Genomic DNA, 26,695 nt, shown 5'->3' with positions numbered 1-26,695 from the left:
GGGCCCCCGCTATTCGGGAGACCATGATTCCTTTTGCGGCTCTCCCTACCGTCGTCCCTGATGGGATGCCCGACTGTGTGTTTCCGGAGCCAGTCGGGGGACAAATATCATTATGTCCAAGAAAGGAGTGCAAAAAAGTCAAAAAAGAACTCCAAATAACATCCGTTGCTCTTTTTTAAACGTATTTAATGACACAACACGGACATCACGAACCAACACATTAACGCTATTCAGACAATAGTAACTCCAGGCGTTTTCATCCAAATCAACTGGACTTCATCAGACAACATTTAAAAATGAATTAACCATATATATACTGGCTTGTATTGACCCAATAACCAATGAATCTAACCATGAACATTTAAAATAAAGAAATCATTAAACGGCCTCATAAATATTAACAATTTAAAATCATTATACACTAAAACATAAAAACTTTTTCACATCTAATGACCAATAACACAATACTGTGAATACAGTTGTTAAGTTAAAAGTATGTAAAAAAGAAATATATATATGTATGTATTAATTAAATAAAGTGCTTATACTTAATATTAATAAATATCTGTTTAATTCTGTTAAGTTCCACCCTCTACTGTTTAAAACTTGTATTACAAGTATATTACATTTCTATGATTAGATTAGTTAAATATGTTTTCCTTATTGAAAATTAAGGCAAATGTAATATACTTGTAATACAAGTTCATGTTAAATGTTCATGGTTAGTTACTATTGTCTGAATAGCGTTAATGTGTTGGTTCGTGATGTCCGTGTTGTGTCATTAAATACGTTTTAAAAAAGAGCAACGGATGTTATTTGGAGTTCTTTTTTGACTTTTTTGCACTCCTTTCTTGGACTTATTGGTATATTGAGTGCTTTCCAGTGTTTGGACAAATATCATTATACCCGGAAGCCTGGCAAAGCATCACCCAGGACCGATGGGTATTACGAATAATTTCCGGAGGTTATGTCATCCCCTTTTCGTCACACCCCCCTCCAGTCAGGAAAATCCCGGATGTTCCACCCAATCAAAGGGATCACGCAGCTTCAGAGGTTTCAAAGCTGCTAGGAAAGGGAGCCATCCAGCATGTCCCCTCAGACCAGATCAAATTAGGGACTTACTCAAGATTCTTTTTGGTGCCGAAAAGAACAGGGGACCTGAGACCCATATTAGATCTCAGCCAACTGAACAACTATGTACAAAAGTCCAAGTTCCGTATGGTCACACTACACTCGATTCTCCCATTGTTGGGAGAAGAAGTATGGATGTGCTCCATCGACCTCAAGGATGCTTACTACCATGTCAAAATGGGCAGAGCATCCAGGAGTCACCTACGCTTCCGGCTGGGAGCCAGTCATTTCCAGTTTCGAGCCCTGCCCTTTGGTCTCACCACAGCCCCCAGGGTGTTCACCAAGTGTATGGCGGTGGTGACAGCTCACTTGAGACGTCTAGGATTCCAAGTGTTTTCGCATCTGGATGACTGGCTCCTTACCGCCCCCACCAGGCATCTACTAATCCAAACCAGGGACGCTACCATCACTCTCTGTCAGCAGTTGGGCATAACACTGAACTGGGAAAAATCTGCCTTATTGCCCTCACAGCGTGTCATTTTTATAGGTGCAGAGTTAGACATCATTCAAATGCAAGCATTTCTACCGCAGGAAAGAATCAGAGTCTTACAGCAACAGGTGCACACCCTGCTTCCCCTGAGGAAAGCGAAGGCAAGATTGGTTCTTCAACTCCTGGGGACTATGGCAGCAACAATTATATTGGTCCCACTAGCGAGATTGCACATGAGGCTCCTTCAATGGCTCCTCTTTGCTCAATGGTCTCTCCAAAAACTTCCACTATCCCACCCTATTTTGCTCACGGACAGATGCAAACAGGATCTCAGTTGGTGGCTTTGCACCAACAATCTGGACAGGGGAAAATCATTTGTTCCACCAACCCCGGTTGCCACAGTGACCACGGATGCCTCCCAGATGGGGTTGGGTGGGGCATTATCTCTGCAGGACAGACCAAGGCACGTGGCAAGATCACAAGATACATCTGCATATCAACGTTCTAGAGATGAGGGCGGTGCTACTTGTGTTGCAGGCACTTCAGAGCTTTCTACCTCTAGGGACTATTGCAATACACTCGGACAACATGTCAGTGGTGTGGTATCTGAACAAGCAGGGGGGAACCAGATCATACCCCCTGTGCAGAGAGGCCATGCGAGTGTGGCAGTGGGCAGTATCTTCCCAACGGTTTCTGGTGGCAACGCACATTCCGGGGAAGTCCAACATGATAGCAGACAGGTTAAGCAGAGCTATTCTGATGCCTTACGAGTGGTCCCTGAATTGGCAAGTTGCAGAACGAATCTTCAGCAGATGGGGTCAGCCTTGCTGCGACCTTTGTGCCAGCCCCCTCAATGCCAAATGCAGCAGCTACTTCACGCTGATTCCCCCACAGGGGGAGTCACCCAGGGATGCTCTAGTTCATGATTGGCCCTCCGGTCTGCTTTATGCTTTCCCTCCGTTTCCCTTGCTATCAAAAGTGAATCAGAAAGCGCAGTCCTCGGGAAGCAGAATGATTCTGATTGCTCCACACTGGCCTCGTCAAGTCTGGTTCCCTTTTCTCCACCCCTACATTGTGGACCCACAACCAGATTTACTGACACACATGTCGGGACAGTTCCACTCCTCTCTGCGGACCCTCCGGTTGACAGCCTGGCTACTCCACTTCCGTCGTTAGTTAGGCTTCATCACTTTTCACCTGAGGTAGTTCATATTTTATCTTCCTCTCATAAGCCCTCTACTAGGAAGATTTATTCTAGCAAATGGAAGAGGTTTTCTATTTGGGCTCATATCCAAAGAATTGACCCTTACACAGCCCCAGTTGCTTCAGTCTTGGAGTGTTTGTCTATGCTTTTCCATCAGGGCTCAGCATCAGCTACCATTAAAGTTCAATTGGCAGCGATTTCTAACGTTCATGTTGCTAATGAGCCTAGTCTGATGGCTCACAGACTCTGTAAGGCTTTCCTGAAGGGCACTCTATTACTCCGTCCTCCGGTCTCAGAACCTATCATGCCCTGGGATCTAAATTTTGTCCTGCAAGCCCTTACTTCACCACCCTTTGAGCCTGCAGCTGCCTGTGACTTAAAATTTTTGACCTGGAAAACTGCCTTTTTAATAGCCATCACATCAGCCAGGCGAGTTTCAGAAATTTAAGCCCTTTCTATCAAACCTCCATACTTGATCTTTCATAAGGACAGGGTTTCTCTTAGACCAAACCCTTCCTTTCTTCCTAAAGTGGCGTCCATATCTAATCTTAATCAATCTATTGAGTTGCCAGTATTTTTACCCATATTTCAAACAAAGCAGAATTTAAATTTCATCAATTGGATGTACACAGACAGTTATGTTTCTATCTGCACCGAACTAAAGATCTCCGAAAATCTGATCAATTATTTGTCTCCTTTTTGGAAAACACAATTGGGTACCCTGACTCCAAAATCACCCTATCCAGATGGATTTCCAGTTGCATCTCTTTCGCTTATTCCGCAGGAGGTAAGGGCCTACCATTTCTGGTCAAGGCTCACTCTACTCGGGCTGTATCTACATCTACAGCCTATCAAGCCAGATTGTCTATGGATGATATCTGTGCGGCAGCTACTTGGCCTTCTCCTCACACATTTGTTACTCATTACAAGTTGGACGTGGTATCTAGGGGCAGGTCTTCCTTTGGTTCCACAGTACTCAGGAGTATCTTCCTATGAGCCTCCCAGGATGTAGGTGCTAGGGACGCTGTCCCATGGGTAAGAATGTAGGCGAGATTGGACTACATAACATCAAGAAGTTATGTACTCACCATAACGTTCGATGTATGTAGTCCATCCCCCTTCCTGGAGGATCTGGAGGTTAGGTCTGATTTACAGAGTTCCCTTCACTTTTAGCTTTTTCTTCTTTACCTGGATGTTGTTATGCATGGGGTATGAATGAGTGTTTGCAGCAAACTAGATCTGGGGATATGGAGCAGTGCAGCATGGGATACCTGCTTAGCCCAGCCAATAGAAGACTTCGAGCTAGAAATGTTTGGCCGAGTTGGAGCCAATATTCGGCTCCGAACTCACGGGTAAGAATGTGAGGCGAGATGGACTACATACATCGAACGTTATGGTGAGTACATAACTTCTTGTTGCACGCCTTTAAAAATGTTGTTACTGTCTGATCTTGTGCTACAGAAGTGCATAATAGGTTTATCTTTTTTCTGATTTATTAAATTATCAAGTATGACATAGGCAATCTTACATTTATGTAAATGAAAAACAAACAATATTGATACCAGTTTAACAACTGTAGTTTTAAACATTATACATCACTTATAATCTATCCAGTCATTGTCTGTTAAGCCTTATATGGCTCATTCAAATCCTGCCTCTTAAACGTCATTCTTTCTCTGCATATATTGTTTCCACAATTCCAATTTTTTTCCTTTGTAGTTTGCTCTATCCCTTTTCTAAAGATCCCAATTCCAGTTGTTTTATCTCTGTTACAATATTCACTACTTCTAGTAAAGTTGGTATAGATTTTGATTTCCATTTTCTAGTAATTGCTTTTTTGGCAGCCACCATAATTATACTCAGCATCACTTTACTGTGTCTAGGCAATTCTGATTTTGTATCATAGCTCAAAAAAGTCGTCTCATCAGTCAATCCAATCTGCTCACCCAGCATTTCCGACAGAGAATCCCTAAAGTCTGCCAGCTCATTACACTAAAAGTAAAAAATATGTTCCCAGCCACCTGTTTCTTGCTTCTCACACCAACATTTCTATCCACCTGAGGAAAAATTCTTTGGATTCTACTTGGGGTATAAAAGTACCTATGTAACACTTCCAGGCAAAGATCCTAAATCTTCTAGACTTTGTTGCATATTTGGGAGCTATCCAATCTCTCTTCCCTGTCCTTTCTAAACTCCTCTGATTGATTCTTGTAATTATCATGCAGTATTCTACATGCTGTACTAATTATTCCTTTTTTAAAGGCAACCTCTATTCTAGATTCTATTATAAACTCTATCAGTGCTGGTCTTTCATTTAGGACCCCCCCCCTATTTCTTTCTCTCTGCCTATACTCTGATATCAATCCTTGATAGGGAAGGCAATCTCTAACCTGCAGTCCAAATAGATTCTTGGTCTCTTCCCATTTTATTACCTTTCCTTTTCTAGTTATTTGCTCCCAATACCTTGGTTCCTTTGCCAGTTTTCTCCAATGAATTCCACCCCCTCTTGGCTATTATCTGTATCACTAACCACAGTCATCCCTATCTGCAGAATCTTTTTTTCTCCTTTCTCTTGCTTGTTTAGTTCTTAGAATACTCCCTGCTATTTTATGAATATAATACTCTGTATGATTGTTGTTGTTCTCCTTAAGAGTCTTCATCCAAAATCCCACTCTCTCCTTATTTCTTGAGCTTCCTCCCTGTATCATCATCATTCCTTTCCACTTTGAATTATAGTTTTCTGGTTGTGCTATGTATAAGAGCCTTAACTGTGTTGCTCTAAAATACCTCCTCATATTGGGTAATCCTAGTCCGCCTTGTCCTATTGGAAGAATCAGCTTATTCCACTTGACCCTTGCTGTCTTCCCTTCCCAGCTAAAATCCTTCAACTCTTTAATTGCTATCCACAGTTTATCCTCTGGTTGATAAAAATGTGCCTGTCCTGTGTATAAGACTGAAGGGACTTAAACCATTTCAATTGCTTGTATCTTAGTATAAATATCCATTTAACAAAGCTTCCAGTTTCTCAATGTTTGTATTATCTTCTGTTTAGTCTTTTCCCACGTATCTTTAGCTGCCACAATAGAGGCATTTCTAATCCATACTCCTAAATACTTAATTTTATCATCTTTTTTTTCTGATTTTGAAGCATAGTCATGGTAATCCATGCACGATATAATAGTTATGAAATGTGTTAATTGGGAATTGCTTGGGGCAGTACCTATGCTATTGTGTTTGTACCTTTTTTTTTTTTACACATGATAAGTCCCACTGCAGCTTTTTTCTTCTTAGCTGTTAAATTTTAAGAGCTAAACTAACTCAAAAGTACATATTAACTACCCAAAGATAGTAACTGTTTTGTAAAAGTGACCTGCATTTGGGAATACGTTCAAGTCTCTTGGAATTGAACCAAAAAGGAGGAGGGTATGTTTGTTCTGAAGAACTTGCTTATCAGCTTTCATTTATGATCTCTGGACTATAGAAAGACATACCAGCAGTTTGTTGTGGATTGACATACTTAGACACATTTGAATTTGATGATCATGCAGAATGGCCACATGCATTCTGTGAGAGAATGCTGGCCACTGATAGGACTCATGGTTTGCGCAGAGTTACCATGACTGCCAGCAACCCCCCAACCATGAGAAGATATCAGTGAGGATGCAAAAGTGTAGCATAGCACAGGAGAAGCACATTACTAAGGAGAAACGCATCACATTTTTATGTTTTTACTATAAGGAAGTCTGAGATATTGCTGATTGGAAAAACAATAGAATAAATAACTCTTACAATCTTTCAGTAGTTAATACTCAAAGCAGTGGATACTGACTGAAAATTAATTTTGTGGTGTAACTATGTGGAGAGCTAAGTACAGTCTTCTCATTTCTTGCTAGCTTTTGGGTCTGCGTTATCAATCATTGAGTTCCTCCACCACCCTTGCATTTATAAACTCCAGGGCTGTTCACAGCTCAGGTTATCTTACATTTTCAGGGATCAAAGAAAAATGTTTTCAGACTTTTGGTAGATTCCACCAGCTTTGTATCTGTTTTGTAATCTTTGCATCATCCATCCATCAAAGTAATAGAATTGGATGCTATCTTCCATCCATACACATGGTACTGAACAGCCTTCCACTTGTTTTTTTAACCAATCTATTGCATTTTTTTTTTTTTTGCTGGCGACAATAGAAGATTTGTGTAGTATGTTTTTCCCTTTATCTGTAGTGACATTGGTTTAAAACATGGGAGCATCTTGGCATGTAACAGCATATTTACTCTTGAATGATAGTATCCTGGCTGTCACTAGAGAGTCTGCTGTTAGACTGATATGGAAGTATATTGGATTAAAACTGTGAGCTAACAATTTTCATTTTTTAATACAGGATTTGATTCCTTCAGCTCTACATTTGCTTTCTGTTTGTCTCTGATCGTCAGTTAGCTAGTCACTGCTCTTAGGCTCTGGCTGAAATGAGCTGTACTTGGGCAAATAATTCCCACCCATCATGCATTCTTTCCAAAAGACAGAAATTAAACTGTTTGACTTAATTTTATTATACTGCTACATAAACAAAAGTAAAATTAATATATGCTTATAGTTGTTAGTCGTGGAAGAACATGTTTTTTTCTTGTAAACTGTTTTTTTTTCCCCATTTTGCAGAGATTTTTTGAAAATCTAAACCCCATGGGAATCATGTCAGAGAAAGAGTTTACAGACCATCTCTTCAACAAGTCGTTAGAAATTGAACCGAGAAACTGTAAGCAGCCACCTAGATTTGTAAGTAAAGTTTTCTCAAAGTTTCCATTTTTTCCCATTAAGAATGGTTACTTTAGTTTTCTTTTCATTTTCAGGTAAGGATTTTGAATCTTTTCAGTACACATGCACCAATAATTTTGCTGAGAGCAAGTTGCTTTCTTTGATTGCTGTATTATATATTTCATTCTCCCTTAAGATATAGTACTAAAAGATAAACAGCAGTACAATAAAAATGCATTGCCAGTAAGTATACAGATGATTTGTATAGTGCTTCAGTTATCACTTCACAGTGGCTTTATTACAAGTGCCTGTAACAGTCTCTTCATTATCACTAACCTTGTATGTAGCAAATTGTGAAGTAGACCCACATTTTCCTTATTTCTGTCCATTATTTGCTATGATTTTTGACTGTGCATTATGCCAGTTCGTGGTGATGCTTTTGTGTGTCTACTAGCAAGCTCTGTATGTTCATAGGTAAGTACTAAGCTATCTGCCCAAGGACATTTATAAGCCTAGCCGGAATGTGTTGGTTTTCGCCACCCCCTTAGATGTTCCCTGTGCCTCTGTCCAGCAGATTAGTTCCCTGTGCCACTGTCCAGCAGAACCACTACAGTGATCCCCGGGGTAAATTTTCTGTTTCCCATCCACCCGTCAAGGTTTCTCTTGAAGAGTGTTAGTGAGGGGCTCTGTCTGATGTATATTGGAATCCTGTTCCAAAGCATGGGGAGTCTCTGGGATAGGAATCTATCCCCCCAGCATGTCCTATTTATCGTTGTGGTGAGGTTTATATCTCTAGAGCGTGTGGCTCTCCGGATTTGTTTTTTTTTAGGTGGAGCATGTCCATCAATTCTGGGTTGGACATGGCCTTGTATGTCAGGCAGAGATCACCTCTGAGTAAGCGGTATGCAGCTAAATACAGCTGGAGTTTCTTGAGTCAGGCTGCATAGGGCATCTGTTTGAGGCCAGTAATCCTGTTGGTGAGGTACTTTTGTGGTCTTTCTAGCTGTTGCAGGTGTCTTGTAAGGTACATCCCAAATGGGGCGTTGTATTCTATGATGGGTCTAATGAGTGATGAGTAGAGAAGCACAGTAACCTCTTTTGTTCTAGATGCGAACCCTTTTGTGATTAGGTGGGCCACATAGAAGGATTTTCTAACCACCTTGGCAATATGATTATCAAAGGAAAGATTGCTATCTACTTGGGTCCCCAGATCCCTTATTACATTTTCTATATTTAGGGGACTACCACCTATGTGGTAGTTCGCGGGTACTTTGTTTTTTCCAAAGGGGATGACTATGCACTTTTTGGCATTTAGCTTGAGGCCATGATTTTGACACCAGGTATCCGTCTCAGTGAGACCCATCTGGAGGGTGTTTGTATCAGCCGGAGAATCAGTTATGGCCCCTAGTTTGCAGTCGTCTGTGAACTTGGTCAGCCATAGTCTTTTTATGCTTGCCTGTACTTCTGAGAAGTATATACCGAACAGGAGGGTTCCTAGGACTGAGCCCTGGGGGACGCCACTTGTAACCAGTTTAGAGTCGGACATAGAGCCTGCAACTCTCACCTTGTGGGTTCTATCCATGAGCCAGTTGGCAACCCTTCTCATGACGTAGGGGTTTATGTTCATGCTGGTGAGCTTGTCTATAATACTAGAATGGGGAATGGTGTCGAAAGCCTTTGCGAGGTCTAGGTAGGCTGTGTGGACCTCCTTTCCCTCTTCTAATGCCTTGGTAACTGTCACAAAGAAGTCCACCAGGTTTAGGAGGCATGATCTGCCCTTAACAAAGCCAAACTTGGTAGGGTCCAAGGTTTGGAGTTTCCCAATGTCTCTGTTAATGAGTTCCATGAAGATGCGTTCCATAGCCTTGCAGACCAGGCTAATCAGGCTTATAGGGCGATAGTTCCCAGGGTCCATTTTGGCTCCACCTTTGTGGAGCAGGATAACTGTTGCTGTGCGCCACTCTGTGGGTACATAGCCTGTAGAGAGGCTGAGTTTGAACAGTGTGTTTAGGTGAGGGGTTAGTTCATTTTGGAGCTCTTGTAAGACATAGCCTGGGACACCGTCCAGTCCCATTGAAGCTGTGTTTTTGGCTTTGGATAGGGCTGTTTTAACCTGTGTGTCGGTGATTAACAGGGCCCTACATTCTTCTGGTATGGTTATGGGCCCTTTAGGGGGTGAGAGGGGGGTGAAGTTTGCACTAAACCTGTCTTCCAGAATGTTGGCAATATCAGTCGGTTCAGTGTATTTTGTGCCATTCTGCAATACCTCAGAGCAGATCTGAGAGTTTCCACTTAGGTTCTTGACATAGCTAAAGAACGCTTTGTGGTTATCTTTGGAGTCATTGGCAATTTTTCTTTCGAAACTAGCCTTGGATGATTTAATGAGGCTTCGTAGTTTCTTGCTGATACTGATCAGGGATGTCTTTCCTTCTTGGGATTCTACTCTTTTCTGTACTAGTTTCCTCCTCCTGTTGTATAGCTTGTTTATGGCAGGGGACCACCAGGCTGGTTTCCTTTTCTTGGAGGAGTGAGTCTTGGTTTTACTTGGGATAGCACGATCCATGCATTCCTGCAGATGCTCTTAGAGTGCCTTTGTAAATGTTTCAGCAGCTTGGACAGCATTGTCCTTTAGCATGGGGGCTGTGAACCTTTCCAACTCGGTCTCAAGTAACGTGAAGTTTGCTTTTGAAAAGGTTTTCATGGTGGTTTCCTTGATTGGGGGCGGGGGAAGAATGTGGATATCCAGAGTGATTAGTCTATGGTCTGATCTAACCAGCGAGGGGTTGACCTCCCGTGTGGAACACCGGTCACCCATGTTGGTGAGGACCAGGTCCAATATGTTGTTCCCTCTGGTGGGGGTGTTGACCAGTTGATCCAGGGCGTTCGAGTTTATAAATTCTAGGACGCATTGGGCAAGGGAGTTAGTACTTGAGTAGTTTTCCCAGTTTATGTTTGGGTAATTGAAATCACCCAATGTTAGGGTGTTTGGTACAACCTTCATATTTCCCAGTGTCTCCAGAAATGCGGAATGGGGGTCCTGGGCCATAGTGTTGCAGTTTTGCCCATTGTTAGTTGCACATGGATGATCTCTGATGCATTGTGCTGCCCCACTAACATGGATGTGTGGGTATCCTTGATGAATATGGATACACCCCTACCTTTTGTGGTTCGGTCCTGGTTCTGTGGCTGAAAGGTATGGTATGAGTTATAGCCTAGTAGTGCTGGGGTGCTCTCAGGAGCCTTCAACCAGGTTTATGTTACTGCACAGATGTCGATGTTCTCCATACTAAGGAGTGCCTCGAGTGCATGCAATTTGAGGTTTAGACTTCTGGCGTTGAGTAGCATTACCCTCAGTTTTTGGTTACTTGTGCTATTTATGGTGGTGGGTTTGTCTTTTGAGCCTTGCCTAAAAAAGGCACTATGGGGGCGGCAAGAGCCTTGGCCAGTATTTGAAAGCCTAAGGGTGACAGGTGCAAGCCATCTCTTGTGAAGCAACATGGCTTGTCGAGCATGTCATCCCAGGCAGACAGATACTGGATCCCCTTTGAATAACACCAGAAACTTAGCCAATTGTTGAAATTGATCATTTTTTTCTTTATACTGTGGCATCATTCTTGGTGAGGGCAGGATGCTACTCAGGGTCAGGGTCATACTGGCCTGAGTTACATAATCAGAAAGCTCTTCCATGTCTCTTTTCATGTAGTCCAGGGAGGTATGTCTCAGGTCATTCACACCAACATGGACAATGACAGAGTTGTATTTGTACTTGTTCTGGAGTGACCTGCATTTTTTTTCTTCTCCTGTCACTGTTGGTCATTACTCTTGTGGAAATTCTTGTGTGAGTTGTTGGGGTCCATATCCTATTGTTTCTTCAGGGTTAATCAGCATTTAACATTTAAATTAAAGTGATTTGCTGATGTTCTTAAACATACCTTAGCACTACAGCATGCAGTACTTAAACTCCCTAACAGCATTTTCCCATCAGGAAACATTTTGGTCATTTTATTCATATATAAAATTAGTTTTAAAATTTACAGTGTCCTTTCAGTGAGTAGGCACATTTTCTTTCCAGAATTGATAAGAGGTCAGTAGTTCCTTGGAATTTTCCTGACCCATACAGTGATTCCACTGTTGCTGTCTTTCAATACAAAGTACTTCAGCACTCGCTAGCAAGCTTTCATTGACCTGGTCATATTCTTGAGGGCCACTGGAAGACAGCCCATCTGGTCTGTATGCTTTAGCAGCCATTAGGGAAGATAGTTCCCTCTCCTCCTCCTCTAGCTGTGTTTATGCACTTTATTCCCACCCCTTGTCCTGTCTCCCCCTCCCCAATATGGCATCCTCTCCTCCCTTTCTTTTTTGAAGATAAGGTGAAATTATGATTCAGTATCATTACTTTTTCCCTTACCTTCTGTGATATTCCACCTAAACTTATTCTGCCTGGCCATGTCTGCATCTTCCTTTCTTCTTTCTGCTATATAATTAATTAACAAAAATCGTTTAGGGTTCTTGATGCCTTTCGACATTTCTATTGCTCCTTTGCTGCCTTCACATCTTTTGTTTCCCTTGTTTTTTTTGCATCTTTGTACTTTGTCTCCTTCCTTCCCTTCCCCAGTCTGTTATTTCCACCTCTGAGTATGTCTTTTTTTCCCCAAGTGCCAGTCTCACATCTGTATATAGCCATAGTGGCCTTATATTCATTCTCATTTTTTGCATTTTCTTCAAACCCGTATCCGTGTCCCTGAGTACAAGGTCTCTGAACTATTCCTATAACTTGTTCACTTCCCTGATTTATTTCCAGACTTGTAACTCTTTGAAATTCTACACCAGTACGTTTGTCTTTTGTTTGTAGTTCTAATCTACACAGTGATGCTGTCGACCAATTGAGTATTTGGCAGTATGGATTAAAAAGGTTTCTATTACAACAGCTAAGAGTAGGGAGAAACTAAACAAAATGTAATGTAAAAACTGAGTAACTGGAAACTCTTGTTTATGTAGATAAGATACAAGCAGTGAAAATCTTTAGTCCCTTTAGTTTTATATACAGATTAGGGTGGCCACAGTGGTGCAGCGGTTAGTGTTGCTGCCTCACAGCAAGAGGTTCTCTGGTTTGATCCTCGGCTGGGGTGCCTTCTTTGCAGAGTCTACATGTCCTCCCTGTGGTCGCGTGGGTTTCCTCAGGGTGCTCCGGTTTCCATCCACATCCCAAAGAAGTGCCGTAGGTGGATTGAACGCTTTAAATTGGCCCTAGGCGTGAATGCGTGTGTGTGCCTTCTGTGGAAGGTTGGGCTGGCATCTTGACACTGTAAAACTCCACTGCCAATCATGAGGGGGCAGGTGATCCTCTGTGGCGACCCCTAATCTGAAAAGCCGAAAGAAGTTTTATATACAGATCAGGCATATTTTTATCTTTCAGAGGAGAGGTGGTGGAAAGTAGTTAATAAAGAGTTGAATTAATTCATCTGGGAGGGGAAGGAAGCAAAAATTAAGCGAGTAAGTTGATCCTCCCAATAGAACAAGGTGGTTTAGAATTACCTGATTTGAAGAAAGAATGTGTGGCAGAAAGTATTCTAACATCTAAGGCAACACTGGAATGCATCGATGTTCTGGGAGAGTTTGGACTGCAGGTTTATTTTGAGCTGGCCCACAGGATCTGTTTTGCCTTGGGAAAAATGTAAACCAACTATATTTTAATTACCAAATGTTATAAAAGAGATAAAAAACTGCAAGTGTGAACTTTAGAAAAGAGAAGGAGCAAATTACATAGAAATAAATGGAATTTGTGTGAAAAATACATGCAGAATTATATTCAGAAGGAGTGAGGTTTAGGAAATTCAGGAAATGAGTAATTTTTGTAATGTCAGAGTGAATGACAGTTGTTACAAGGAAAGAAAGGATATGTAATTTATAATGTATGTAAATAAAACAATGTTAATATGGTTTGTTTTCTATTAATGTATGTGTACCTATGTTTTAAGTGATAATTGTATTTAAAAAAACACTATTGACTAATGATGCATTCAGTTGAATTTCCATGATGACTTCCATCTTGCTGGGACCATATCCAGAATTATTTTCTTCCTGGTGCAGTCTTAATAAAGGCTTTTGAAACCCCCATCCACAGTTTTAAGGCCTCATTCAAATGCTGCTACCACTGCCCCTGTTTTTGTGACACCATTAGTGTTTTCCTACCTTCCTGCATTACTGTTGGCATCTGCTTTGTCTTATTTCTGAGATTTTTTGCACTGCGTAGTGATTGAATTTCACCCTTGTTTGTACCTTTCCTGCATCCATTTTCTCTCTCTGAGTAATGCATTAGTATTTCATATAGGTACCAACAACCTGTCAGAGGAGACTTATGAGATAGTGACAAGCAGGGCCAGGGAAATGTTAGGATTGGGAATTTGGATGTACCTCTTTTAGAAGAGTTAGCTCTGCCAGCAGTCAACACAGTGCAGAAAGAGAGCATTAGGGGAGTGTAATAACTGGCTGTGGCATTGGATAAGGGTGAAGAGCTTGGGACAAGGGGGAAGTTATAAGGAGACTTAGTGGAGTCATCAGTTTTCTCCTGGGACCAGACGCTGTTATATCCCATGAGGGGCTGAAGCGTTCATAGTCAGGTAACAGAGGTACATTTAAACTAAAATAGACTAGGTTAGATGGTGTCACAGAAACAGAAGGGGGAGGGAGGTACTTGGACAGTAGACAGAAAACAAAATTAAAAAAAGGCACAAATCATAGCAAAGAAACTTAAGAGTTGCAAAGAGTGTGAGTAGGAAGGAGGAGGAGCTGCAAAGAGTGATGCAAGAGGGAGAGGATGGACATTGATGGTGTCACAGAAACATGGGCCACTAACAAGGTGGTAGGACGTGATGGTACGTAGACATAGGAATGACAGAGAAGGGTAGAGATGGAGATGGAGTATTGATGTACATAAAGAAGAGCCTCAGCCATGAGGTTGAGGGAGGACAAATATCACTGAATGAAAGGGGCAAGAGAATGGACAGAATCAGGGTTCCCCAGTGTTTTCTTTTGAGGATAAGTTCCTTGAAGTTTCAGCTGGTTGAAGCACACCATTTGAAGCTTTACATTCAGCAATGAAGCACACAAAATCATTTTTTTTGTTTTTTTTTTTTTTTTGCAGAGGCAGTCCCCCCATCCCCTACTTCTACATACTTCACATTTATGCATCCACAAAGAAATGCACATACAAATTGAATCACTGTCAGCATGCAAATAGAGACTATGTTGGCAGTAATTTTAGGGGCAACAATAGTTGGTAAGCTCAGTATCTGGAAATTGAACTCTTGTTAAAACCTCATTCACACAGCACTTAACCAAGGGTAGAGTAGTCCAGGGTCAGTACTGTGGTAGATAATGTAGAAATAGCATAGAACATGCTTGTGGACTGATATAGTGAATCACCTCCAGACTCATCAAGGGTAAGTGACGAGTGACTGTGGAAAGGAGTAAAGGGGTTGGTTAGGACTGGGAAGGTAGAGAGAGAGAGAGAGAATGCAGGAGCTGATAGACATTTTGGACTTTGGCCGGTGAAACTGGATACAAAGTTTAATTAACACTTTCATCTGTTGTTACACTTGACTTCTTCAGATTAAAACAGGAACTTTTCATGCATCACTTCCTTTTATAGCCAGGCTAATCACATGTCATTAAAGCAAAATGCACCTAAAACTCACTGGTGTTTTTATCATTATACACAGTTGAATTTCACCTTATAAAATGCATTAAAACCATACTTCTTTATTTACATATTGCATATAACCCATCAGCCCCCATCTCAAAATTAAAATAAAATACAATCCAAAATACATTTCCACATAAATAAATCATGTACTTAAAAAGGCAAATATTATTGTGTTGCCACATGTACATGCGTGCTCTCCCCCTAAAAATATAGTTCAGCTTTTAATTTTAAATAGCTGGAGAGAGAAACCACATCATTTAGTCCGGGTGGGTTGGTGGCATCCACTCTAAGTTGCCACATAAATTCTTTAAATTCTAGAAGCAGTTCCTTCGGTCCCCCCCTCTACTATCAGATACTACTTGATCAATGGCTACAATTTTAAACTTGTGATCTGGGTTCAAAATAATATGTACAGCCAATACATTCTTTTCATTACCCTACCTAATGTCATGCATATGTTGGTAAATGCAAACTTTAAACGCTTCTTAGTCTTTCCTATGTAAAAACTTTCACAGCCTTGACATACAGTGACATATATGTGTGTACTGTTACAGCAACACAACAATATTTGCCTTTTTTAAGTACACAATTTATTTATGTGGAAATGTATTTTGGATTGTATTTTGTTTTAATTTTGAGATGGGGGCTAATGGGTTATATGCAATATGTAAATAAAGAAGTATGGTTTTAATGCATTTTATAAGGTGAAATTCAACTGTGTATAATGATAAAAACACCAGTGATTTTTAGGTGCATTTTGCTTAAATGACATGTGATTAGCCTGGCTATAAAAGGAAGTGATGTATGAAAAGTTCCTGTTTTACTCTGAAGAACTCAAGTGTAACAACAGACGAAAGCGCTAATTAAACTTTGTATCCAGTTTCACCGGCCAGTGTTCGTTTTCTTTACATTACTGGTTTTATCTGTGGTTGTTGGTTGAGTTTGTTGATGGAGAACGGTGCACAAGTGGTCGAAGATGCTGGAGGTTCCGTTACAGAGCTGGTTAATGCCATTGGGAACCTTTCAGCCCTTATCAGAAGGCTGACACAACAACTAATAGGGTTTGGTGTCAGACTAAACTCTACAACTGTGAACATGTCCAGGAGTGATGGCAACAACATTTCAGCTGAGGGGTCACAACTATCTCCCTCTTTAATCACCCCTAGACAACGGATTCCTGTTTTGAATAGCCAGGCATCCTTTAATCCAGAAGCAAGGCTTGGAAACAGTGGACAGAATCGCCACAAGGATTCAACCAATCAGGTGAGTGAAACAAAGGTCACATGCCTTATGGATTGGTTGAGTAAGGGAAATGGATTGTCGTTTAATAGCACTGAACCATGCCATACATATGGCACACTTGATCAACAACTTAAAGTTTTAGAGGGTGAATTGTTTAAATTAAAAAAGTTGCAAGTGGAAAAGGCATATTTAAGGGAGTGCTTGGTGAGGGAACAAATACCCAAGGGTTTGCGTTGCTGGAAGTTCCCCAATGGTTTGATAGAGGGCTCAGAGTTACACCAGGAGCTGGTTTCTATGTTCAGCCGCCATGGGTGCGAATTAATGGAAGCACTGGTAAGGGACAACGAAAGAAAGCTGTGCCAATGTAAAAAAAAACAGTCAATGGACTAAATGAACATATTTTGAGTGACTTTTGTTTCAGTGCTAAGCAAAATGAATACCAAACTGTGTTTGTTAACGTGGACAGGCAAATTAATGCTGTGAGAGAGAAGAAGACCAAAAAACTGGCAAGGGACAAAAAAGAATATGAAAGAGGTACTGTTTTTCCACTTCCCAAAGTTTTTACAGCTAATAAGACTGAACTGTATGCAAATAGGGTAGGAATTGGCAAGCAAGTGCATAATTTTGACAATTCTCACAATTTGAGTGCTGAACAAGAAGAGGAGGCTGTCCCTTTAGAGGAGCCCCCCAGAAGGTCCGAGAGGATCCGAAACCAGAGGCAACAGGTGTCCAACAGGGACTGGAACAACACCAGGAATGGTGGCAATTATTATGATCAGAGAACTGTGTATTCAGGGAGGGGGGCAGGGGAGGGAGAATGTATTGGTAAATGGTTTGAATCATAATGACAATACAAATGATGTTTGCATTACAAATACAGATGATGTTGCTGGTACTATCATTGAAAATGACTACAAAGACTTTAGTATATACAATTACAGTAGTCAGGCTGTCACTAATGAATAGGCAACATTATTTGAAAAGGGTATTAATTATGTACCTACAACTAATGCCAAGATTGACAGATGCCTACTTGATTTGAAATTGTATACAAGAAAATTAAACCCAAGTTGTTATTTCCAAGGTAAAGAATTATCAAACCCCCCACAGAGATGCAAAAGAAGCAGTGTGTTTAACCCCCCACCCAACAGTTCAACTATTTGAAAATGTATGTAGTAATGACTTCAGGTTAATGTTATCAAAAACAAAAAGGGCTAATATATTCAATTTAACAGAAGCAGAGACAAAGCTTTTGCACAGTATAACAACAAACAGGTCTAGAAGGGGTGTGAAACCCAACAAAGGTGGGGGGGCTGGTGGTAATGGATCAACGTATGTATATAGAGAAGATGCTGGGGATTCTATATGGTGATGGTTATGAAGAAGTGTCATTAAATGAGCTACACATAGCATACAAGAACATTGATGTCATATTAAATGATTTATTATTAAATTTTCAAATAACAAGGGAGGAATACAGTTAATTAATTCAGACATGTCCTAAAGTTCCAACCATATTTAGAATCCCCGAAATACACAAAAGCACCAGCAACCCACCTTTGAGACCTATTGTAGATGCAAAGGCATCAAAAACAACCACTTTAGCTAGGTTTATTAATTTTCACTTGAACACAATTTTATCAGAACATAAACATATATTGAAGGATCTATACAGGGAAAAGTTGATTATGGTAACTATAGATGTTAAAGATTTGTTTAGCGTTATACCGCATGAAGAAGGACTTGATATGTTCTGACTTTCTATGTAAACAAACCAACTTTAGCCATAGTTGAATACTTATTTTTAAGACCCTTATGGAAACAGTGCTCAATAACAACTTTATTATTTTTGAGAATCAGATTTTTAAGCAAACTACAGGTGTAGCAATGGGGGTGGCATGCGCCCCCGTGTTTGCAAATATTGTACTTGCTCAATGGGAACTGACTCAAGTGTTTGCTTGTCAATGGTTTAAACAATGTTTATTTATTTATTTGCAGTTGGTTTACCAGGATAGTCCATTGGGCCAAGATGAACCTGTTTTCAATGGTGTCCCGGGGAGAAAAGCTCCAAAAACAAGCAAGGTTACAAAAAGTTTTAGATTACAATTTTTACAAATGTTACTGACTAGAGCAAACATTACAAATAATACAGACTAGTGAAGAACCTTACAGATTATACAGACTAGCAAAAAGGGACATTCCAGTATAAATACTGAGAAGCCATTACATATTAGGAAGCTTGCACTAAGAGGTACATTCTAATGCATTCTTTATAAATAGCTTAGAAAGTACAAGTGAAGGATGTATGAGTTAGGAGAAAAAGTAAAAGGAAATTGCCAGTATAAAGAGGGGGAGTGAAGAGAAAAAGGAAAATGCCAGTGTAAGTTATGTGGGGTGGGAGCAGGAGCATTCCCACTGGGATATTAGATGTGAATGAAGAGATTTTTTGAATATAAAGTGGTTAGAGGTGGTATGAATGGATGGTGGAAGAGAGTTCCAAAACTTACTAGATCATAGGATAGAGATTTTTCCTGGGGGATGAGTTGGTTTGTACAATTCTATTAGGTTTTGGTTGTTAGACCTTAGTACTCTGTCAGGTAGGGGCATTTTAAAGGCAAAGGAAAGGGAGGTTGAAAATGAGCTTATGTGCAAGAGTAAGTTGTATATAGGTGAGATGATTGGGTAGTTCTAGCCATTTTAGTTTGTGGAGAGAAGAACAGTGGTGGGTGGAGGACTTGTGGCTGGTAGCGAACTTGGCGATTTTGTTGTAGCAAGAGGAAAGTTGTGTTTTAAGGGAAGATTGTAGATTGGTTAGGAGTGGAGCTCCATAGAGAAGGGAGGGGATAAGAAATGAGGTAGAGAGAGTGATTTTAATGGAGGGTGTAAGATAGCGATTTTGTCGGTAGAGCATGCCTAGTTTTTGATGGTTTTTTTTGATATTTAGTTGGAGGTAGGAATTGAATTTAAGCTGACTGTCAATTTGAACCCCTAGTAATTTGGCTTCTGACACCAGTTCTAGAGATGTGTTGTTATGGCTAGTGATAGAGAATGTGTTTATATTGAAACAGATGACTTTAGATGGAGTAAATACCATTAATTTGGTTTTAGAGGCATTTAGTGCTAGGTGATTTTTTTTCATCCATTGTTCAGTGGTTGAGAATGCATCCTGTGTAAGCTTTAGGAGTGTCGGGATGGATGTGGAAGAACAGATAATAGTTGAATCATCTGCGTATTGGATGATATTTGAGAAAGGGATAGAATTGCGGAAGTCGTTTATAAATATATTAAAGAGGAGGGGACCCAGTATGGAACCTTGGGGAACTCCAGTTGGTGTATTTAGGAATGAGGAGGTGGCCTTTTTCTATTTTATTGCTTGATATCTATTGGATAAGTATCTGGAAAACCAGTTCAGAGAGGAAGGTGATAGGTTAAGCTTAGAGAGTTTAGTTAGAAGTAGGTTGTGAGAGATAGTGTCAAAGGCCTTAGAGAGGTCAAGTAGTAGGGTAGAAACAATTTGACCAGAGTCCCGGGCTTTATTTACAGTTTCCAGGAAGGAGAGAAGGGCTGTCATAGTGCTGTGACCTGGTCAAAATCCATGTTGTGTGGGAGTTAGTAGGTGATTGTCTATGAGATGTGGTAGGAGTTGTAGTTGGATACACTTTTCTAGGAGTTTAGAGATGGGAGACAGGATAGCGATGGGATGGAAATTAGTAACATTTTTTTGGATATCCTTATAACCAAAGATGATTCACAGAAAAAGTTTACCACCACCATTTACAGAAAGCCCACATATTCTAACACTCTCCTACATAGGTTCATAGGTAGGTACTAAGCTATCGGCCCTGGGGCCTATACAAGCCCAGCCAAAAAGGTACCCTGGCTTTTGCCACCCAAGAAAATTATTTTCCTGTGCCACTGTCGAGCAGAGCCACAGAGGTGATCCCCGGGGTGAATTTCCTATTTCCCATCCAATCATCAAGATTTTTCTTGAAGAGTGCTAATGAGGAGCTTTGTTTGATATAGATAGGTAGTTTATTCCAGAGTATGGGAAGTCTCTGGGACAGGAATCTATCCCTCCGGCATGTTCGGTTTATTGTGGTGACAAGGTTTAGGTCCCTAAAGTGTGTACACTTTGAAAGTGGGCACCCTGACTTTTAAAAAGGATCTTTGTTTAAGGGCTAATGTGTGCGGTTAGCACGGATGGTCAGTGACCTAGAAATGTACATTGAAGAAAGGGAAAAGTTAAGGGGTATTTTACTTAGGAGGGGGGATACCCTAATAGTTTCATTGAACCAGTTTTGAGTGAAGTTACAGAAAAGAGAGTCAAAGGACACTTGTTTCCATTGTTGGGCTCAGAGGAAAGTGACAAAAGCAATAATAAAGATGATGTGGGGTCAAGGAACACAAATGATTTTAACAGGGCCTTTATTCTTACATACAATTTGCAGTTTTATGATATAAAAGATATTCTAAACAATAATTGGTTTATATTCAAATGCGACAAAGAGGTCCTTAAAAATGTTGGTGACAGACCATGTGTCATACACAAAAAAGATGCATGTGTCAAAGATTTGTTGGAAAGATATAAAAAGGGGAAATAAACTATAAGAAAGGCAAGATGTTAAAATGTGGACACTGTAATCAATGTGCTAATGTATTAGAAACAGAAAATGTTTTTATTCCAAGGTATGGTACGGTTCAACTAAATTTCAAATTGAACTGTAACAGTACACACATTGTATATGTCGCCCTATGCCAAAACTGTGAAAGTTTTTACATAGGGAGACTAAGAAAGCATTTAAAGTTCGCAGAAGGGTAATAAAACAAATGCATTGGCTGTACATATTATTCTGAACCCAGATCACAAGTATAAATTTGTAGCCATTGGTCAAGTAGTATCTGATAGTGGGGGGGGGACCGAAGGAACTGTTTCTAGAATTTAAAGAATTTATGTGGCAACATAGAGTAGATGCCACCAACCCACCTGGACTAAATGATGTAGTTTCTCTCTCTAGCTATTTAAAATTAAAAGCTGAACTATATTTTTAGGTGGAGGGCAGACATGTATATTCTTGTGGCAACACAATAATATTTACCTTTTTAAGTACATGATTAATGTGGAAATGTATTTTGGATTGTATTTTATTTTAATTTTGAGATGGGGGCTGATGGGTTATATGCAATATGTAAATAAAGAAGTATGGTTTTAATGCATTTTATAAGGTGAAATTCAACTGTGTGTAATGATAAAAACACCAGTGATTTTTAGGTGCATTATGCTTTAATGACATGTGATTAGCCTGGCTATAAAAGTAAGTGATGTATGAAAAGTTCCTGTTTTAATCTGAAGAAGTCAAGTGTAACAACAGACGAAAGCGCTAATTAAACTTTGTATCCAGTTTCACAGGCCAGTGTTTGTTTTCTGTACATTACTGGTTTTATCTGTGGTTGTTGGTTACATTTTGGAATTTGTTAGTCATCCATTTGCTACATGATTGCACCTGGAAAGAGTTAATTCTGAATTTGAACCTAAACAAGTTTGGGGAGTAAGTTTGGGGAGTAATTAAGTAAAGTTATTACCTAGTAGTCATCATGCCATTGACTGGTTAGAGTGAGGGGAGTATAAGACTTCAGAGAGAGTAGGGCAGGGTTTTGGCAAGTAAGATCTAGCTGAGCTCAGATGAGTATCAAATGTGATTTGGGGATTTGTGGTAAACTGACGAAGTAAAGAAGTGTCAGGAATGGGTAAAAGATAGAGTACTTGATGCTCTAGACAAGAATTAGAGGAAGAGGCCAAGGTGGCTACATAGGAATATGTGACTCACATATAATGCAAAAAACAGAACATATAAGAGGTAGAAGGAAGCAGTGGAAAAGTGGAAGAGATAATGTACAGAGGGGTAGGCAAAAAAAAAACAGTAATGGAAATGAGGGATCAAGGATGCAGATTGAAGGAAAATTGGCAGAAATTATTGAGAAAAGGAGTGAAGGATTATTGATGTATAATAGAAAGGAGATAGAGATATCTGACATGACTGAGGGAAGACTAGGAGGATTCATGGAAACCTGAGAAAAAGCAAAAGTGCTGAAACCATTAGTATAGTGCCTTGATTTGAAGGAGATAGGACAGAATAGGAAGAACAGTGGACAGGCCGCAGAGTAACAAAGGGAGAGAGTGTGAGGGAACTGCATGCCTTAAGGGAAAGTATATATAAGATGGTCCAAATAGGCTGCCTCCCAGGATACTCATGAGTCTGACCATTTTGCTATCATATCACCTGATGAAGATTTTAGAAGAACTCTTGCTCATGCATACATTTCTGAAGTGGAAGACAGCAAATATGGTGCTTTCCAACGAGAATAAAACAGGTATTCAGGGAAAAGTAAGCCTTCCAGCCTAACAACAGTGAAAGCCATGGAGAGAATCCTGAATGTCAAGCTTGTTGCTTTCTATAGGACCTCAATATCTAAGACAACAACCAGCTCTGGTCTGTAGTAAGAAGGAGCTGGCCGCCAAACCTGGTGAAGTTTTATGACTGAGTTACAGGAGGACTTGATAGGGAAGTACCAGTAGATGTAGTCTACTGGGACTTTGTTGCAGTCTTGTAAAGGGTGCTGGTAAGAAAATTTGAGAAAGGTTGGGAGTTGGGCTGACACTGGATTCCTGCATGGTTGAGAAATAGGACACAGTGAGTTTTGCCAAGATGGATGAGGTCAAGAAAAATTTAAATGATTACTAGAGTACTGCATACTTCTATAACAGCTCTTAAATTGGTGTGTTTTGCTGGTTGCATTGTTGGATCCTTTTACTTCATGGAAGAAATTGCCAAAATAGACTTAGTAATTTACTTTTCCATTTGTGACATTTGGAAGTATTTTTAGAAGACACGCAGCATTTTAAACTGCTGTCATTTCAGGATTATGTGATAGTTTCTTCTGTATCATTCATAACCTTCTCCAGCCTGATTTACCATCACAGCAAATGATTTAAGAGACCGTGTACCTTTTTCTTTTATTTAATATTTTATAACCTTTGCTGATTTACCGTACAGCACTTATTGAAATATTTTGTGTGTTTTTCCTCCTATTTTAGTATTTGATTATTTTTCTTTTTAAATGTCCATCTTTGTTCTGCTTGCTACAGAACTAATCAAGCTCTGGACAGACTGTTTTAGAACATCATTTTACTAATGTGGTTCCTTAGGAACTTGATTTTCTCATATCAAGAGGTACTGCATTTGCTTATTTGGTTATTAATTTAAGACATTTAGGATTTTGCAGTACTAGGTATACAGTCTCTGTATTAGCTTAAAGCAGGCTTTCCGTATTTTTATGTTTTAGGAGGTTAAATTTATAATTTTGTAGTTTTAGATATTGCTTCCAGGGTCATGTGTATTAGACAGGAGGGCTTTTTTATCCCAGGGATCTCATTTTCATTGTCTACCCCTTTTGTTATGGCATAGTTGAACCCTCATTCTCCTTAATTTGCAGGCAAATAGGAGTTGCTAAAAGTCATCAAATTTGGTGATCTCTCTTGTTGTAGCATGGGTAGGTTTAAGTGTCTTTTTGCCTCCATAGGATGATGCTTCTCCTGTCTTATGTAAGTACCTTGGATGACAGATTTCTTTCCCTGACCATTAGACAGGATGTGACTCTCTAGTCCTTAGTCTGGCTGTGCTTTGTAACCCTGGTTATCAGCTTAGACTTGCTGTCTTCCACTGATTTGACCTTCATCACACAGATGTGGTTAGATGGAAATAGTGGGCCTTACATTCTATGGGTTATACAGAGCCCAGGGCAGGTAAATATCTCTGGTGGTGTGGCTACATGTTATAATTCTTCTTTTACCCTAAACTACGTTAGTGTTGGCTGATTTACAGCTTTGAATATGGTATAGTGTCTGGAGTAAATTGCTGATTCCTCATTGTTAACATGCATTCTGCCCGCTTGGAGAAATTCTGCAGGAGCTTATAGATTTCCATAATGAACTAGAACATGAATCCTCCATTGGCTTATTTTGGGGAATTTTATTGTCTGTGTTGATTACAGTTCTTGTGGACTGGTTATGGAACTTTTTTTTTTTGTAAGTCTCAGCGTTATACAAGTTGTTACCCTCAAGGGTCACAAATTTGTACACTCAGTGGACTTGGTATTCCAGCATGGTCTGAAGACCACAGATTTGATAGCAGAACTGTTCTCACAGGTCAATCCTAAAGTGAACCAAATAGTGGCATGACTGTCACCTATCATTTCTTCTGATACTGAGCAGATTTGATTTAAGAACTTTAGAAATGTCATTATTGGCATTACAATACCTTTACTAGATCAGCTTTTGAGCAAGAACATTACCGAAGACCCAGACTCCGTCATCACAACTTGCAGTAACGCTGTCAAAGATGTTCTGTATGTCCCAGACCCAGATTATGTATGTCCCAACTCGGCGGTATTGACCATGTGTGTTGTGCTTTGCATAAACTGGCAGCTGGAACATTGTTCGAGAAAGACTGGGCTTTCCTGGGATAAAATTATAGTGGATATTTATTATTCTACATAGCAGACAGAAGTCTCATACATAAGGGGAGACTTTGTCCAGTGAGATATCTTCTGTGTCCAGCTATTTTGGATAGTGATTGGGCTGTGAGCAATCCAATCTATCTCCTTTTTCGTAAAGCCTTTTTAATCCTTTCACTGTGAGGAAGATGCATTATTTTTGCTGATAAGGTTACCAAGATTAGTCTGTCCTTCCTGCATGGTGCAGGTCTGTTATGTAGCCTTCAAACTTAAGTAGACTGAGTTTGGATGTGTTGATTACGATGAGGATTGTGTAATGAGGTATTATCTTTCCAGTCTGCTACCTGTAGACTCGATTCTGGACCAGCTGTGCTGCTTAAATGCTTTCTTGATTCTGTGAAATCAGTCATTCACTGGATTGTTTTCTTTCTGGGAGATGGGGCATTTTCCTTGATTTTTAGAAGAGGCCTTAGTGACTTGACTCCCATTCTTAAAAAGTCATCTCTGGATTCAGTCATTGTAGAGAATTGTCATGTTGACACTAACCTTCCTTTCAGTAGGTATGCTTTTTGAAAAGCTGGTTTATGCATGTGTGTGTGTTCCTGTCTTGTGTCTCTTGGCCTGTTTGACCCATGTTACTCTAGTTTTGGATCTTGGGATAGTATCAGTGACAGTGATCAACCTAATCTGGGTTATTAACAACCGTCTCGTGACCAGAAAACAAAGGTTATAATTGATTGTCATTACCCTTGATCTGTTTGTTGAATTTGTCACCGTGGACCATGCTGTCTTGATCAAGCAACTCTGACTGTATTCTGGTTTCGCTAATACTGTGCTTGATTAGTTTGCCTGTTACCTTTTGGAGCACTCACAGAGGGTAGTGTCTTAGGTTAATAACTCCGCAGTCTGTATTGTGGAGTGTGAGGTATACTAGGACTGTGTACTATTGCTACTTTTAAACATGTTACTACTCATAAGTTATTCAAATGAGAATTGTTTTTTCATGTCTTATTCTGATGGCACCCTGGTTTCTCTTCCCCCTTTCCTGAGGAATTTGAGCCTTTTTATATATATATATATATATATATATATATTTGAAGATTGTCTGGAGCTTAGCACAGCAAAGAACAAGAGTATTGCTGGTGGCTGCCACTGTACATAATTTGTCCTGTTATATGGTGGGAATGGATTGGAATTTTACTCTCAGAATCGATATCTGGAGGTGATAACTGAAAGTAAGTTCACACTAAAGAGTCAGGCCTCAGTTCATCATGAGACTTCTTCTCTTCATTTAAAGAATATTTCCCTATCCAAAGCTTTATAACCATCATTGGACTTTGCTACTGTGTTGCTTGCAGTAGTGATGTCAGGACTTGATTTTTGCAACAACCCTTTACATTGGACCATCAGATGAAGATGTGGAATGACTCTTGAGGGTACAGAACTTTGTAAGGTGACCGTTGACTGGGAACTTACATTCTGGTACTGTTGCTCCTGTCCTGCAGTATTGTGGGAAATCCCATCCCTGTAGTATTTACAGTGGTTGCTGGTCTCTACTATATCAGTTTATGCTGTACTACTTTATACTTTTCAAGCTGTGCAAAATATCAGTCGTGCATATCCGAAAGATTTTTCTGGTCCCATATTTCCCCTGATAGGCCCTACAGTTCTACAGGTGGAAAGAACCCAGAGCTGATTATTATTAGTTTAAAGAACCCAG

The 26,695-nt window shown here is 40.1% G+C and overlaps 1 protein-coding gene across 1 annotated transcript in view; it reads left to right on the top strand.

The window, feature by feature from the left end:
• Positions 1-26,695, top strand: part of SOS2 (SOS Ras/Rho guanine nucleotide exchange factor 2) — a 2,018,564-nt gene that overhangs the window by 1,726,635 nt on the left and 265,234 nt on the right. Inside the window, exon 19 of the mRNA XM_044074288.1 lies at positions 7,422-7,538. Coding sequence (XP_043930223.1) covers positions 7,422-7,538 — 117 coding nt within the window. The remainder of the gene's footprint in view (positions 1-7,421; positions 7,539-26,695) is intronic.

This window comes from Protopterus annectens, chromosome 6.part0 (assembly GCF_019279795.1).
Source record: "Protopterus annectens isolate FY-2018-M chromosome 6.part0, PAN1.0, whole genome shotgun sequence".
Classification (NCBI taxonomy): Eukaryota; Metazoa; Chordata; order Ceratodontiformes; family Protopteridae; genus Protopterus; species Protopterus annectens.
Note: the sequence above shows the minus strand (reverse complement) of the source record. Positions and strands in the feature narration are given on the sequence as shown.